General features: G+C 52.3%; 1 protein-coding gene across 1 annotated transcript in view; it reads left to right on the top strand.

Annotated features, from left to right (window-relative positions):
* PRKDC (protein kinase, DNA-activated, catalytic subunit) overlaps window positions 1-16,926 on the top strand; it is a 147,459-nt gene that overhangs the window by 118,114 nt on the left and 12,419 nt on the right. The window contains exons 67-76 of the mRNA XM_056112417.1: window positions 784-892; window positions 3,549-3,660; window positions 5,032-5,215; window positions 8,714-8,888; window positions 10,004-10,194; window positions 10,504-10,681; window positions 11,300-11,460; window positions 12,377-12,588; window positions 13,876-13,963; window positions 14,068-14,208. Of these exons, the coding sequence (XP_055968392.1) occupies window positions 784-892; window positions 3,549-3,660; window positions 5,032-5,215; window positions 8,714-8,888; window positions 10,004-10,194; window positions 10,504-10,681; window positions 11,300-11,460; window positions 12,377-12,588; window positions 13,876-13,963; window positions 14,068-14,208 (1,551 nt within the window). The remainder of the gene's footprint in view (window positions 1-783; window positions 893-3,548; window positions 3,661-5,031; window positions 5,216-8,713; window positions 8,889-10,003; window positions 10,195-10,503; window positions 10,682-11,299; window positions 11,461-12,376; window positions 12,589-13,875; window positions 13,964-14,067; window positions 14,209-16,926) is intronic.

Genomic DNA, 16,926 nt, shown 5'->3' with positions numbered 1-16,926 from the left:
GTTGTCTCTCTGGCCCCAGTATTTTATTTTTTTGGTCACATTAAAAATGTTTGAACAGAGACTTTCTCATTTTTTGTAGTTAAAAGAATTTTGCCTTCTTCGTGAGAAGAATGAATTAATCTTCTTTGTTCATTTTGTGCCAAATGCTTTTTTGCCTTTTCTGAGGATCTTCCTCTGACCTTTGACCTTTAAAAAAAAACTTTGGGGTTTTGTCCCTTAGCCAGTAGTACTCAGGGTTGCATTTATTGTCTTTATTTTTATTTTTTAAATAAGTTTTTGAAAGTAACACACTCAAGAAGTTTGTTGGAAAAGGAAGAACTGACCTTAATAGTTGACAGTTTTGCATCACTGAATGTTATGAGTTTTAAATACTGGTAACAAAGGCAGCGGTAGCCTAACTAAATTAATTTTATTAAAACCTAGATTATTTTTTTCTTTCCCCCAACTTTTATTAAGGCGCCATGATCTAGTACTGTTAACGATAGTTTCATGCACATAACATGATACCACATTCACTGCCAAAGCCACACTCCCCTCCACCTACCCCTCCTGCCTCCCTGGATTAGCTCAGATCTGTAGACCAATTCCCAAAGCCTAACTCAGGTTTCAGAATTTAAACCAGCGTTAACTGATTCTGTGGCCTGACTGTAAGCGGTTGGAGATGTGTTGTATAATGTATGTGCTTATACCATAATTGCTGTTTCTCATGTGTTAGAGAACTGTACTTAATTTTAAAGTAGTAAGTTGGTTTTTAAACAATGCTAAATACCTTTTTCCCCCCAGAATTATTCTAGTATCGACGTCCTCTTACACAGAAGTAGACTCACCAAGTTGCAGTCCGTGCAAACTTTAATAGAAATTCAGGAGTTCATTGGCTTTATAAGCAAACCAGGTAACTTTACCATACCATACTTCTTTCTTCTATAGTTGTTCAAGGGTTTCGAGCTTTTTTTTCTTAGCCTGAGTGCTATTTTTCTAATGTGCAGGTTATGAACTACCTTGAATTCATTTTACAGAAACATGCCCTGAGATCATTGCAGTCAGCTGGAGCCCAGATGCAGAGCAGAGGCCAAAGCTGTTGGGCGTGCGAGCCTGAGAGAGGGTGGACGTGGGGCAGGCCAGTGCCCGGCCAGCCCTGCAGCGGCACGGGAGGCTGGCGGGCTGGGCTGGGGAACTTCGCCAAGGTCCTCTGCCCACGGGAAGTGGCTTCTGTGGGAAACGTGCGGGCCCCTTGATACGGGAGCAAGCCCGTACCCTCAGCAGTCAGATGCATCTGTCGTACATAGACGTGTCCACTTTTCTCTCAATTCAAAATAATTGTGAAGGATACTTCTCATAATAGTAACAGGACTTGCATTCATATCTGTCCGCCTGCCTAATTAGTCTACCTTGGGGTCTCTTCGGGGATGTTGGGGAATCAAGCCAAGATCACTGCTTGCAAGAGAAGCACTTTAACCCCTAACCCTCACCCTCACCCTCTCCTGTCACTCTGAACCTGAAGTCGGCGTTAGTGATGCGTCATTCATTGAGTCCTTTCTGCTTTTGACTAGTGCCGGCAGCACCCTTCTCTTTCGCCCCTGTCTGCACTTGGTCTGATGTTTCGGATTTCTCTCCTCCATCTCCCCTGGGTGTTGAGGGTCCCAGTGTCAGCCGTGGTACTCCCAAGGCCTCTCAGGCTTGGCCAACTGATGCTCTCTCCCTATTAGACTCCGCACCAAGCGGCGGCGGTATCTGTACATTTTCTTCCAGTTCCTGAGCTTGCCAGGATCTTCATCCCCTTTGCGCTTACACACAATTGTGGTATACCTGGGAACCACTGACCAGCTGCCAGCAGGGCACTTGGTGCATTTGGGAAGCCAAGGGCATGGGCTGTGACCACGTGCCACAGGGCCGGCAGGGGAAGCACTGTGCAGTTCCTCTGGGCCAGCAGGGATAGCACTGTGCAATTCCTCTGGGTTAGCAGGGGAAGCACTGTGCAGTTCCTCTGAGTCAGCAGGGATAGCATGGTGCAGTTCCTCTGGGCCAGCAGGGATAGCACGGTGCAGTTCCTCTGGGCCAGCAGGGATAACACTGTGCAGTTCCCCTGGGCCAGCAGGGATAGCATTGTGCAGTTCCTCTGGGTCAGCAGGGGAAGCACTGTGCAGTTCCTCTGGGCCAGCAGGGATAACACTGCAGTTCCTCTGGGCCAGCAGGGATAACACTGGGCAGTTCCTCTGGGTTAGCAGGGGAAGCACTGGGCAGTTCCTCTGGGCCAGCAGGGATAACACTGGGCAGTTCCTCTGGGTTAGCAGGGGAAGCACTGTGCAGTTCCTCTGGGCCAGCAGGGATAACACTTTGCAGTTGCTCTGGGCCAACAGGGGAAGCACTGTGCAGTTCCTCTGGGTCAGCAGGGATAGCACTGTGCAGTTCCTCGTCTTAGAGACTTACAGAGATACAACGACTCATCCAATACTTGATGAGAGATTATCTAACTTGCTAATGAGGGGAAGAGCGACCGTGAGCCCAGGGTGTCTGACATGAGTTTGTCTTCTTCGCCGCCCCCTCCACCTCAGCGAGAAAGCAGACCAAGGGTTTGAGTTTTAGCAGTGTGAGTGTGAATCTCAGGAGGTGGGTGTGAGTCCCTTTCCCGAAGTGCCTCAGAGAGATTGTCCCCAGCGGTGAGGGTCACGTCACCCAGCCCATACAGGGTCTGGGTCGCCTCACAGGTCTGACCTGTTGTGCGGCTCTGGCCTTGAGGTGAGGCCCCTGGGCTGTCCAGCTTGACCGTGCAAATGGACAGTCTCAGTCTCTCCCGCTTTGGGGGTGGTGGGTGGAGGGTTGCGGGCCGGCCCTGGCTGTGAAGATCGTGTGTGATTCTCCCCATTATGCTTTTGGGGTGAGACTCGCGCAGTCCTCGGGGCTCCTGTGTGACCCCGAGGACCCCCTCAGCAGTGCCAGGTGGGGTTGGGCCCGGTGCACACAGGGTGGTGGTTCCCCTGGGTGCTGGTTCCCCCGTTGGTTTGGGTTTGGGGCCACATCTGGTGGTACTCACGGCTGATTCCTGCTCTGTTCTAAAGGAATCCCGCCTAGCTGGTGGCATGTGTGGTCCCAGAGACCACACCCAGGCAGGCCAGCAGAACAGCAGGCACGTCATTCTGTCCTCCCTCGGGCCCTGTGCTCTTTCCTCTGCCCCTTACTTGCTCTTCATCCCTGAGAAAGAGTGTTGGGGGCTGGAGAGGTGACCCAGCGGGTAGGGTGTTCGTCCTGAGTGCGGCCAGCCCCACCCCGTATGACCCTCCGGGCACTGCCAGAAGTGATTCCTGAACAAGCGAGGAGTGAGCCCTGAGCTGACCATTGCCGGGGTGACCCAAAAACAAACCAAGAGAAAGAAATTGCATCTCGGTGGCAGACTGTATCAGAATTGATACGGCAGCTTTGGTCTCCTGTTGTGAAGGAGAGAAATGTTTAGTTTGGCGAAGAAATTGGAAATGCTGGCCTTGTCATTGAAGTGTCGTTTGTGCTCTGTCGTCCTCTATGTTACCATAGTTATTCTCCAATGGTATTTTTAGGTAATTTATCATCTCAAGGTCCTCTGAAGAGACTCCTCAGAACCTGGACAAACCGATACCCAGATACCAAACTGGACCCAGTGAACGTCTGGGATGACGTCGTTTCAAATCGGTAAGATGCTCATTTTTCAAATTGCCCCTTGGCACCCTCTAAAACGGATTAACACACTGCAGTGCTTGCGTCTAGCAGAGCTCCTGTTAATTTTTCATTTAAGTCCCAGTAAAATTCCATGCGGGCGGCCAGAGAGAGAGAGAGAGACAAAACCTGGATCACCACATCCTGGGCGCCGTTGGCCAAGGTCCCCAGGGCAGCCCCACCCTGTCCGCATGGGGCCCGACCCTGCTGGCCCTCCTGGCCGCCCCTGCTGCCGCTCGGCCATGCGCAGGTGCTGGCAGCGGGCAGCGTCCAGGTGCTGCTCCCTCCCAGAGGCTGCCCCAGCCCACGGCTTCACGTGCCTCGGGCCTCGCTGCAGTTCGGACTGCTGGCGCTCCCCTGCGACCCCCCAGCTCAGCACCGACACTGAGCTGGTGGCACTGGTGGCACTTCCCAGGCCTGGGTCACTCTCCGCCCTGGGTCACTCTCGGCCTGTGTCACTCTCCACCCTGGGTCACTCTCGGCCTGGGTCCCTGTCCCACGCCGTGAGAGCACCGCGACCCATGCAGCAGTTACAAACGCTTCCTTTCAGAGAAGGGGCAGGAGATGCAGAGAAGTCGTGACTCCCTTTGTGTGCATATAGTTGTGGGCCCTAAGGACTGTAACCGCATGTGGTACTCTTTGTTGTGATGGAGTGGCCATAGGTACACTGTTGCAGAGCTGAGCCTGACCCCAGGGTACGTTTCCCACCCCGTGTCCCTCCCTCCCTCCCTCCCTCCCTCTCTCCTGTGGCATTATGGTTTGCACTACAGGTACTAAAAGGTTATTCATGTGTTCATTTTTGTCGTATCCTATTTCCAGTGTTACTACACGTTTTTGTTGTGCTTTTTTATTATATGTAGTTTTTTTTTCTTTTTGAGATAAATGCTTATCTGTAGAAAAAGTGTGGGAAAATTAAATCACTGTTTTTTTAAAGATGAAAATTATAAAAAATAATTTAAAAAATTTAAAGATAAATATAAGATTGCCTTTTACTAAAATTTCTACAGATTTTAATCCTTATTGTTTCCAACGGAAGATTTTATCCTTTCTTGCTGAGTGGCGTTCCAGTGTGTGTGTCTTTAAGTCATCTGCTAGTATCTACTTAGACTATTTATTCTCTTTTGGCACCGTGAATGCCGTGGCTCTGGAAAAATCTTGTTGAAATGTTCTTAGTGATTTTGGAAGATTAAAACAATTTTTAATTCTAGTAGTGAAAGTATAGAGTTTTGAAAAAATAGCAATCGTTTAGCAACTGTAGACTTTCTCATGAATGCTACCTCCCATGTTCACCAAAGATTTCCTTCATGGGTCTCTGGTATTAATTTTCATTTTTCTTTGTTTGAATAGATGTTTCTTCCTCAACAAAATAGAAGAAAAGCTTACTCTCCCAGGTGACCACAGCATGAGCGTCGACGGGGACGGGGAGTCCCAGGAGAACGGGGAGGCGTGTGAGCAGGAGGACATGTGTTCTCAGATGAGGAGCTTCAAGTTTTCCATGAAAATGAAGATGGTAGAAAGTGCAAGAGAACAGGTGAGTGCTCACACTCATAACGTTGTTCCATCACAGGGTTTTCTTAAAGTAGCTTTCTTGGGGGAAATAAAGAGTTTTTTATTTTTTGATTTTTATTAGTGAAACACCACGAGGTACAGTTGTAGACTTACAAATTTTTGTGCTTGGGTTTCAGTTATACAGTGATCCAGTACCATCCCTCCACCAGTGCCCATTCTCTACCACCAATGATCCCAGTGTCCCTCCCACCCCCCATACCCCCAAGCCCACCCTGCCTCTGTGGCCGGGCATTCCCCTCTGTTCTTTCTCTCCTTTTGGGTGTTGTGGTTTGCAAAAGAGACATTGAGTGGCAATCATGTTCGGTCTATAGTCTACTTTCAGCGTGCTTTTGTCTGCCTGGAACTCAGTCAGGAATAACCATGCATCAGTTTCTTTAAATTTTTTTTTTCCCCATCCTCCCAGGATGGGAAAAAAAAGTTTTTAAAGAAACTGTGATGCGTGGTTATTCCTGACTGAGTTCCAGGCAGACAGTGTCCCACACCAAAGTGTCGCTCAGTGTCGGAGCCGAGCACCGCTTCCTTCCCTCCTCAGCCCGCTCTCCCGCTCTGGGCCTGGGCCTGGGCATCTCCCCTTTGTTACAGTCCCTCGTGTGGCTATGGCATGTGTATTGATCATTCAGAAAGGTCCATCTGCCTCTTTCTCAGCTTGCAGTCTGTGTTGTCTGCTGTGAGTATGGTGACCATGTCTTTTGTTTGATCGCCTGTTTTGTTTTTGTTTGGGGGCCACTCCTGGTGAGGCTCAGGGCTTGCTCCTGGTTCTTCAGTCAGGAATCACTCCTGGGGGTGCTCGGGGACCACATGGGATGCTGGGGATTGAACCCAGGTTGGCCGTGTGCAAGGCAAGCATCCTAAACACTGGGCTGCTTCTCCAGCCCCTGCCCCAGGCCTCTGTAGGGAATTGTTAGCTTGGAAAATGACCCTCCAACATTTGACTGTGTCTGTATTTGTCTTGACTGTTCAGACGTGTTTCTTGCACGCAAGAGAAAGTCGGATTTCATCTTGCCACTCTGAATCTCTTAGTTAGTGCATTTAGGCCCCTGACATTAGTGAGATGACTGGCATGGAAGTTGTTGCCATCTTCTCACAGAAGTGAGGTCTGTTTGTGGAATTTGTCTTATCTCAGAGAAGCCCCTCAGTGCTTCTTGTAAAGTCGGTTTCAAGGCAGTGAAATCCCTGAGCGATTCTTTGCCCACGAAACTCGTTCCTTCGAGTTTGAATGTAGTCTAGCTGGGTACAGTCTTCTTGGTGAGGCATTTGTTTCCCTGAGGGACTTTTTGTCTTTTTAAAAAAACTATATCCCACCATTGTCTTTGGTCCCACCGGGTCTCACTTCCTAAATCTGCTGTGAATCTTAAGGACTTTCTTTTGTATGAAATTTCCTTCTCTGATCTTTCTGCTATTGTTAATCCCTAGCTTTTGTCATTCTGGTGATCATGTGTCTAGGTGTAGTTTTGAGTGTTTTAGCTCACACCCTACGGGTGTCTTTTTTTTTTTTATTTTTTATTTTTTTTATTGAATCACCGTGAGATAGTTACAAGCTTTCATGTTTGGGTTACAGTCACACAATGATCAAACACCCATCCCTCCACCAGTGCACATTCCCCACCACCAATATCCCCGGTATACCCCCCCTTTTTCATCCTCCCCCTGCCTCCACAGCAGACAGCATTCCCCATACTCTCTCTCTACTTTTGGGCATTATGGTTTGCAATGCAGATACTGAGAGGTTATCATGTTTGATCCATTATCTACTTGGCACACTTCTCCCATCCCAACCAGTTCCTCCAGCCATCATTTTCTTAGTGATCCCTTCTCTATTCCAGCTGCCTTCTCCCCCAGCTCATGAGGCGGGCTTCCAGCTATGGAGCAATCTTCCTGTCCTGTATGTCTACTGTCCTTAGGTTTCAGCCTCATGTTATGGTGTTTTATACTCCACAAATGAGTTCAGTCCTTCTATGTCTGTCCCTCTCTTTCTGACTCATTTCACTTAGCACGATACTCTCCATGTCTATCCATTTATAAGCAAATTTCATGATTTCATCTCTCCTAACAGCTGCATAGTATTCCATTGTGTAGCTGTACCAAACTTTCTTTAACCAGTCATCTGTTCTAGGGCACTTGGGTTGTTTCCAGATTTTGGCTACTGTGAACGGTGCTGCAAGGAACATACATGTGCAGATGTCATTTCTGCTGTTCTTTTTTGCATCCTTGGGATATATTCCCAGAAGTGATATTGCGGGGTCATATGGAAGCTCAGTTTCTAGTTTTTGAAGGACTGTCCATGTTGTCTTCCAGAAAGGCTGAACTAGTGGCCTTTGGGTGTCTTAGAATATGGGTGTTCATCCCCAACTCAGGAACTGAGTCTGACTGATGAGTCTCCGTTGGAATTCCTTCCTGCTCTTCGTGGAGTCTGCTGAACCCTGTGTCGCTCCTCTTGAACACACCCCAGAGTTCTCTTGCCTGCTGTTCGTGTGTTTTGAGGCTTCTTTCCATCTTGCTTTCCCGGGGCTCCCCGCATCTCGCCTCTGAGCTCCCTTATTTCATTTCCATCTTCAGTTACTCTGCGCCCTCGGAGGCTTCCCTGGAGTTTCTCAGTTCACTTCCTGAGTTCTGTCACGCTTGGCTGCAGTTTTCCCGTTTCCGCTCTCATACTCCCTTGCACTTGGTCGACTCCCGGGACCGTTGTTCCTTTGCTCTCCTTGAGCCTCCTGACATTCCCTCCCAAACCCCCCCCCCCTCCCCCCCCGGGATGGCTCTGTCACTGGCCAGCACTGGCCGACTGTCCAGGGCTGCTCTGCCTCTGAGCTGCTTCCCCGGCAGCCGCTGGGGTCTGGGAGAGGTGCTCGCTCACCGTGACACACTGCCGGGCGGGGAGCTCTTGCGCCCGTCCCAGGAAAGCACCCTGTGTCACTGACCCTGCGTCTACTCTGTGTGATTGAGGGTTCTGTCCGTTTTTCCTAACACAGCTGCCTCTGTGCGTCTGGGGGGAATGAGTGATGGGAGTGGGTGTTGTGTGTCAGCTGCTCCCGCCTGAGTTCGGTTCAAGTGACCAAGGTGTGTTCTGTGGGGTCTGCAGAAGGGCAGTGTCCCGTGGCCGTCAGCAGCCCTGACCTGGTGGGTGGGGCCTGGGGCCTCTCTGTGGAGCAAAACCCACAGAGGCCTTTTTCGACCTGCTGGGCTGGGCTGGTGCTTTCTTTTTTCAACACAGTGACCCTGAACCTCTTGAATGTGGTTCTGTTAACACAAGTTGCAGCACCAGAGCTAAGGAGTGTGTTATGTTGGGTTTTTCTGGGGGTTGGGGAGGGCAGAATGACCTCCCCAGGCCTTTCCCAGCAACAGTCACTGCAAAGGGGTCTTCCAGGTGCAGCCCCTGAGACATACAAAGGAAACATGATTTGTGTTAAAAACTGTCGTTTCTGCGTGAAATGTCACCACCCTGCCGCCTTGCCTCTGTCTCCAGAACAACTTCTCGTTGGCCATGAAGCTCCTAAAGGAGCTGCACCGGGAGTCCAAGACGAGCCCCGCCTGGCAGGTGCAGTGGGCACACAGTTACTGCCGCCTCAGCCACAGCCGTGGCCGCGGCCAGCACCCCCGCGACCAGCTCCTCACCGTGCTGAAGGGCGTCTCCGTACTAGGTACGCGCTCAGTCTCCGTCACAGGCGCGGGTCGTGTGTCCTGTCGCCTGCGACTTTGTGTTTGGGCTGCCTTGTTTGTGCGGGTGTGGGCCCTGCTCTTTGTCCAGTGCTCCTGGTCCCCAGCAGTGCCAGGCGTCAGGCCAAGCCTCCTGGCACGAAGCGTGTGCTCAGCCACTGAGCATTTGGGAATCAAACTGCTGTGGTTTATTAACCCTTCAGTGCCCCTGCCTCATCATATTGCTGCTATGGAACTTAACATTTGGTACATACAGTTTTATCTAAGAAAATGAAAGTCAAAAATTTTATCTGTGCTACCTAAATGGGGGCTGGAGCGATAGCACAGCAGTAGGGCATTTGCCTTATGCGCAGCTGGCCCATTCCTCCACCCCTTTCGGAGAGCCCGGCAAGCTACCGAGAGTATCTTGCCTGCACGGCAAAGCCTGGCAAGCTCCCCATGGCGTATTCGATATGCCAAACACAGTAACAACAAAAGTCTCCAATGGAGACGTGACTGGGCCCGCTCGAGCAAATCGATGAACAACGGGAGGACAGTGCGTGTAGAAATGTTTTCCTTGCTTTGATGGTCACATTTTCTTTGTGGATTCAAGAAATGCTGTAACTGATATTTGAGTTGTTTCTTTGACCTACCAGATTTGTTTCCGTTATTTCACAGGGAGCGGGAGTCCCAGCTGGACTCAGGGTCCAGAGCCAGTGGGGACTCGGGCCTGCTGCGGGCCCCGTGCCGTGGTGCCAGGCCCATGGGGATAGGCTGGCGGTTTTGTGCATGTAAGGCGGGCAATGCAGTTCTGTGCGCCAGCTCTCTGATGCTCAATTAAGTTCTTTTTCCTTTTTTTTCCAACCTTGACTTTGGTTTGGGGGCCACACCCACCGGTGCTCAGGGCTTTCTCCCGGTAGTGGTCTGGGGACCGTGTGCAGCGCCAGGTTGAACCCCAGTGGGCTGTGTGCCAGGCACGCGTCTTACCTACTGTGCCCTCTCCAGCCCCCTCAGCTAATTTCTTAAAAGAAAACAGCTTCACCATATCATTTCTTTGAAGCCGATGGTATGCATTTACTTGAGAAGACTGTGGGTTTTTTTTTTTTTTAAAATCCAATAGGTGAAAACACATCAAGCTACTTAAGCCAGAACCCTCGGGCCTTCCGTGACCAGAGCGTCCTCCTGGGCGTGGCCTACCAGATGCTGGCGGACGCCCTCGGCAGGGAGCCCGGCTGCCTGGCTGAAGTGGAGGCGAGCAAGGCCAGGAGGGTCTTGGAGCTTTCCGGATCCAGTTCCGAGAGCACAGAGGAGGTGATGAACGTCGCTCCGAGCCTCGGGACTGCCCCAGAGAAGGGTTCAGAGAATGCCTTTGTGGCTTAAAAACGCAGAAGCTTGTTTGTTGCTTCAGCTCCTGCCGCTTCCGTGAGCTGGACAGCCCGGCTCTGCCCCGCCAGGGCTCAGGGCCGGGGCGTGTGGCAGGGCTGCAGGGCCTGCGGCTACCCTTTCCTCCTCTCTCCCCATCCTTTCTCCCCCTCCCCCCGCTTTCTCTCTCTCCCTCTCTCTCTCTCTCTGGGTCGGTCCTTCGTGCCCCCCACTCAGGCTGTCTGTGCTCTGACCCAGGTGTGTGCGGGCCTCCACCAGGGAGCCCTCCGCCACCTCTCCGAAGCCGTGCGTTCAGCTGAGGAGGCCGCGCCATGCAGCGGGGCCCAGGGGGCCACGGCCGGGCTGATCGACGCCTACATGACACTCGTGGACTTCTGTGACCAGCAGCTTGGGCAGCAGGAGGAGGGCGGAGCCGGTGAGTGGGTGGACACCCCGTGAGGGCCCCAGCAACGCCAGGAGGAGCCCCCGAGCCCGCTGGGGTGGCCGGACCCTCCCCGCTCCAGGAAAAGACTGCCGGCGAACGTGGATCACTCTGGTTTCTTTGCTTGATACGGAACGAACGCTGTCAGAGGCCAGGGCTGATGTCTACCAGCCAAGCTGTCTTCCAAGTTCCCGTCCACTCACTCAGAAGACTTTAGTGTCCCACCTGTAGTCTGTGTTGGCTTATGTGGCTTGCCTCCTGCTCCTGGAATGAGGTTCTGTTGGTGCTCCTCGGGGCCACACCTGGCAAGTGCTCAGGACTTACTCCTGGCTCTGCACGCAGGGATCACCCTGGCAGGCGCAGGTGCCGAGAGCCCGACCGGGGTCAGCCGTGTCCAGGCGGGCTGCCCTGCCCTCACTGGACTCTCCCTGGCCCCAGTAGCAGCAGCCCCTGGAATCCCCAGCCCAGGAAGAGACTGTAGGAGAGTCACACCCACTTCACACCCCGGGGCAGTCTGATACGGAGGCACTGTAATCGGAGCCAGTAGGGAAGGGAATCGGGTTTGTGATCTGTGTCTCAGTGGATGCGTTTCTTCTCTCCCGCCTCCGGTAGTCGCCGAGTCTGCAGAGCTGCAAACGTATCCAGTCCTCGTGGTGGACAAAGTGTTGAAAGCCTTAAAGCTGCACTCGCGCGAGGCCCGGCTCAAGTTCCCGCGACTGCTGCAGCTCGTAGAGCTCTACCCCGAGGAGACCCTGAGCCTGATGACCAAGGAGGTTCGTGTCTGTCGGGGGAGGGCAGGCCTGCCCTTGCGTGTCCGCTGCCCAGCGCGGAGTCTCCACTGAGAGCGGTGAAGTGCTCGCGTTCCCCCACAGTCCTGGGGCCGCACCTGAGCACGACCCCGGCAGGCGTGTGGAGGCGGCAGGCAGGAGCACCTGCACTGCCTTCTGCTCCATTTGTCACCCAGCCCCGGGAGGGCCCAGCCTGCACCCGCCCCCGGAGCTCTGCCTGCTGGCACGGCCCCGGAGCAGCCGGTGTGTGGGTGTGTGGGTGCCTGGTGCTGTGCTGCGGGCCGCCTTCGTCACCTGCACCCGCCACACCTGGGGGAGGGGGGCTCCCTGCCCTCGAGGCTGCCTCCAGCTGCCCGCAGGGGCTCGAGCTGCCGACTCTCCCCACGTCCTCTTAACCTCTGCTGGGTCAGCAGGGACCCCCGAGAGCCCCCGAAACCCTGCCAGGAGCGACCCTTGAGCAGAGCCGGGCGTAAGCCCCGAGCACTGCCCCGTGTGGCCCCCGACCTCTAGAGGAAGGGGCATGCAGCTTGTCCCTGAAGTTGGTTTTCTCCGAGATAAAGGAGGCTCCTTAACACTTTCTTAATTCGGTGTTTTCCAAAATACTGTGTAGGGTGGGAAAAATCACTTTGAGTGTGTGAGAAGTTAAGCTCAGAGCTATCGTGCGCCGTGGGGCCCGGCCCACCCGAGACGTCTCCTGGCGTCGGAGCCCCTTGCCCCTGGCTCAGGGCTGACCGGCTCACACTGCAGTGGACAGGCTGCTCGCGATGCGGGGGCGGGCGGGCCCCAGCCGCGCCCACACGGAGGCTCTCGGGCCCCTCAGGGGCTCCCCCCCCCCCCCCCGGCTCCTGTGGGCTCCCCTCTCGCCGTCCATCCCCTGGCCCAGCGCGGCTCTCTCTTCCAGATGGCCGCCGTCCCCTGCTGGCAGCTCATCGGCTGGATTGGCCACATGGTGGCCCTGCTGGACAGGGAGGAGGCCGTGGCGGTCCAGAGCACGGTGGAGGCACTCGCCGACCACTACCCGCAGGCCCTCGTCTACCCCTTCACGGTCAGCAGCGAGAGCTTCTCCTTCCCAGACTCCTCTACCGGGCAGAAGAACAAGGAGTTTGTGGAAAGGTGATGTGAGCCCGGGGTGCCGGGAGGGTCTTTGGCTCCGGCAGTGGCCAGAGCGGGTCGCCCCTCAGAGCTCGGGGCGGGGTGCAGTTCCCCTCCAAAAAATAGAAGTAAAATAAAGGCGTCTCGGAGGTGAGGGATGAAAGCAAGACGCGCGGCATCTCTGCCTGCGTTAAAGCAAAGCACGGGCACCTGTGGTTCCAGCTGTCCCGGCCACGGCATTGGTGCAAAGCAGATCTTCCCTCTGGAAACACATTCCGGGGACGGGAGCGAGAGTACCGCGGGCAGGGTGCTTGCCTTGCACCCAGCCGACCGAGGTTTGATCCTTAGCGCCCAGATGGTTCTCTGAGCCCCGCCAGGAGGAAGCCCCCGTCGCCACTGGAGTGGCCAAAACGGCCGACAGAATACCAGGCACCACTTATGGGGGTCCCCAGAGCCACCAGGAGTGGCCCCTGGCTGCAGAGCCAGGATCTGTAAGCCCTGAGGACTGCTGGGTATGGCTCAGAATCCAAAATAAATGAATAAAAATGGAATCGCATCTCAAGCCATAGGAGTTCCTCACGACTCTGCCCTGAGGTTCATAGCTAGTAATCTGTGGACTGAAAACAGCTGAGATGCTTTTTGAAATCAGTTCCCGAAAGAATTCTTTAATGTAAAGTATGTGGGAAGCTCTTCTCAATCTAAGGCTGCCTTTCCGCTCCTTCCGCTGACTTGTAAGGGGTGACAGTTGACAGGCTGGCGCTGACCTGTTGCTTTTGGAAGAACACTCTGTCAGGGGCCAGAGAGCAGGTGCTTGCCTCGCCAGTGTCCAGCTGGTTCTATCCCCTGGGCCATACCTGGGTCCTGAGCACAGCCAGGAGTGAGCTCTGAGCACCTCTGGTGTGGCCCAAAGCCAGAGCAAACGCAGCAGTGCATGAGTCCCAGGCCGCTTGCAATGAGACCCCTTGGTGTCTCGGGCGTGGTGAGTGTGTCCACACAGCCCTGCCAGGCCAGTCCCCACTGTAGTCATGTTTTTCAGAGGAAAATGGCTCAAAAGTGTGGAGGTGACCTTTGCTTCCATGCCGTGATCCCTGAAGTAAATATTGTCAATCATATGTATCAGAATGCCACCGTCATTTGCATTTGCTTTTTAATCTCACCTTTGGATAAAAAACATCGTTGGTGCTTCATCTAAGAGCGGTGAAACTTTTTAAATTGTGCTCTGCCTGCACTGAATATAAATATATTTTCACAGACTAGGTATTCTAAATTGTAGACATGTTCGATTAAACTTGGCAATTTTTTCCATAGGATTAAAAGTAAGTTGGATCAAGGAGGAGTTATTCAAGATTTTATTAATGCCCTAGATCAACTCTCTAATCCCGAAATGCTCTTTAAGGTAACACGACAACTTCTAGCGTCTCAGAGTGAAACACGGATAAAACCTGACTGCAGTTGAGGTGTCCCTTCTCTCTCTCTCTTTCTCTTTCTCTCTCTGTGCAGGACTGGGCTGATGATATCGAAGGGGAACTTGCAAAATCCGGAAATAAGAAAAACGTTGAGAAGAAATACATAAGAATGCATGCCTGCTTGGGAGACCCGAGGGCTGCAGGCATCGGGGCTTTTCGGAGGAAGTTTGCCCAGGTGTGTGTGGGGGGCCAGTTGTGTGGGAGTGAAGTGAGACCAGTGCATATGAGTGTGTGTGTGTATGAAGTGAGACCTGGTGTGAAGTAAGACGTGTGTGTGTGTGTGTGTGTGTGTGTGTGTGTGTGTGTGTAATAAGACTTGTGTGTGTGAAGTGTGTGTGTGAAGTGTGTGAGTGAGTGTGTGTGTGTGGTTGTGTATGTGAAGCGAGACCTGTGTGTGTGTGTGAGAAGTGAGGTCAGTGTGTGTGTGAAGCTTGCTCTTTTGGCTCCGCCACAGCCCTTGCCCGGTGCGCGGCAGTGACCTACGTGCAGGGACGTCTGCTGGACTTGTGACCTTTCTGTAGAGTGGTTTCTTTTCCTGTAAGATTGGTGGCACATTTTTAAGCCAGAGAGCGGCCAGAGGAGAAATAGGTACAATTTTCACTATTATTCCATTCTGTTCACACTCACACTCTTGGACGTGAAAGCTCTACGCAGTTTAGTAATTTTAACTCTCAGTGAAAAGTCACATTCTTTTATTTTTCTTTTCAATCCTTCTGAATAATTGTATTTGTTCTTCTGTGAAGAACGTAACCAGTAAGTATACTTAGATTTTTTTGTTTCTGATTATTCTTTCTTTGAGGACAGAGATTAGTAAGTACAAACAGGTTAAATGACTTCACAAATTTTTTTTGACGATTTTTACTGAGGTACTAGGACTTGCAATACTTTCCTTTATTAATATTTCACACCCCCATTGTTCCATCACCACCCCGACCCCCACCAGGGTCCCCCGCACCACGCCTCGTCAAGCTCAGCGGAGAGTCATTCAGTTCCGGGACTTTGACCATTGAGTGGCCTCTTGCGTGTTTCTCTAGAAAACGTAGAGAGGGGGTTGTATGTACATGTGGGTGGCGTGTGGGGGTGGTGATTCCTACACACAGAGAGAGGAATAGAGCTAATCTGAATTCCCACAAAATTGTAAATCAGTGATAGATTGGATTTTTGCCCAAAACTAAACTTTACTTTTTAGAGGAATATAAACTTATAGAATTGATATTATGGGTAATTCCGTGCTAACACATTCTAGAGTTTACAGGAAATAGATAAATTCTATGGATGAAACATTTAGTAAGAATGAAGAGAGCTAAAATTTGTAGGGGGAAATCTGAATAGGCCGATAAAAGTGCCAAATGTGTCTTAATCCTAAGAAAAGGAAGATTGATTTTGTATTAGAAAATAGTAAAGATACTTCTTAAAGGTCTACTTTAACAAGTAAAAAAATCGCAGAAAAGATCTTTGGCCGTGAAACCAGCTGCTCAGACCTGGGCCCCTCAGGGTACACGAGGAGCTGCCTCGTTACTGAAAGTGTGTGAAAGCCCTTGCGAGCCAGCTGTGAAGGGGCAGGGGCTGAGTGGGTCTCTTTTTTCGTCTGTCTGTCGCTGTTGTTTTGGGTCACCCCCGAGATGCTCAGGGCTTCCTCCCGGCTCTGCACTCAGGAATCACTCTGAGCTGTGAGCCGGCCCTCCCGCTGTGCTGTCTGTCCTTTAAAGCCGCCCCAGTCACTCTCTGCAGAACTGGTTTCCAGGCTCTGCATTCCTTAGGCTGCGCCTGTCCCTGAAGCTCTGTCTCTTTCCTTCGAAGCTGAATGATAGTCCCCCCGGAGCAGACTCTTGGTGAGGTGCCCGTCCCTGGGTTGGGTCGGGTTTGGGGGCTACACCTGGCCTTCCTTCTGGCTCTGCAGTTGGGACTGTTCAGGGGACTGTCAGCATCCAGACAGGCACCTGACCAGCTGTGCTATTTCTCCGGCCCTTCTGTTGAGTTTTTGCTGTGAATCTCATGATCTTCCCGTTGTACGTAGTTAGCTCCTTTAATCCTGCTGCTTTCGGGATTCTGTCTCTGTCATTGGATTTTGTTGTTTTGAGTACAGTGTATTGTGGAGTTTTCCTCTTTGAGTTTATTTTCACTGGGGCCCTTCATGCCTCTTGTTTTTGGTTCCTGGATTATTCTACAACTCTGGAAATGCCTAACTATGAGGTTATTCATTTATTTATTTACTTATGTATTTTTTTGCGGGGTCACGCCTGGAGATGCACAGGGGTTCCTCCTGGCTCTGCACTCAGGAATTGCTCCTGGCGGTGCTCAGGACCATATGGGATGCTGGGAATCGAACCCGGGTGGGCTGCGTGCAAGGCAAACGCCCTCCCGCTGTGCTATCTCTCCAGCCCCACTATGTGTTCCTTAACTATACTGCTTCACCTAGTTCGCCTTCCTGTTCCTCGGGGACCCTCATGATCCGTACAGTGTTCCTCCTGAACCCCGGGCTTCTCCTGACTGCGCTCAGGGGCCACTCCTGGTGGGGCTTGGGGGACCACATACGGTGGTCAGCCACATGCCCAGCAAGGACCTACCCGCTGTGCTATCTCTCCAGCCCGTTTTAAATATCCTATTCGACTTAATGACAGGGAGCAGCCACTGGCCATGTCTTTTCAAAGGAACACAAGGCAGCAAGAGCCAAATGAAGGCAGGTTTCGGGTGTGCGCGTGTGAGCTGTTCAGAGCAAGCAGGGGCGGGAGAGTATCCCCGCAGGCAGGGCGCTTGCTTTGTGTGTGACCAACCTGGGGCTGACCCTTGGCACCCCGTTTGGTGGCCCGGCCATGCCGTGGGAGGGGCCACAGATGCTGCCAAGTGTGGCCCCCAAACAAAACATTCGACGAAAGCAAGATAAGAAAATGTT

This window comes from Sorex fumeus, unplaced genomic scaffold, assembly GCF_029834395.1.
Source record: "Sorex fumeus unplaced genomic scaffold, SorFum_2.1 ptg000002l, whole genome shotgun sequence".
Classification (NCBI taxonomy): Eukaryota; Metazoa; Chordata; class Mammalia; order Eulipotyphla; family Soricidae; genus Sorex; species Sorex fumeus.
This window is presented reverse-complemented; position numbering and strand designations above follow the sequence as displayed.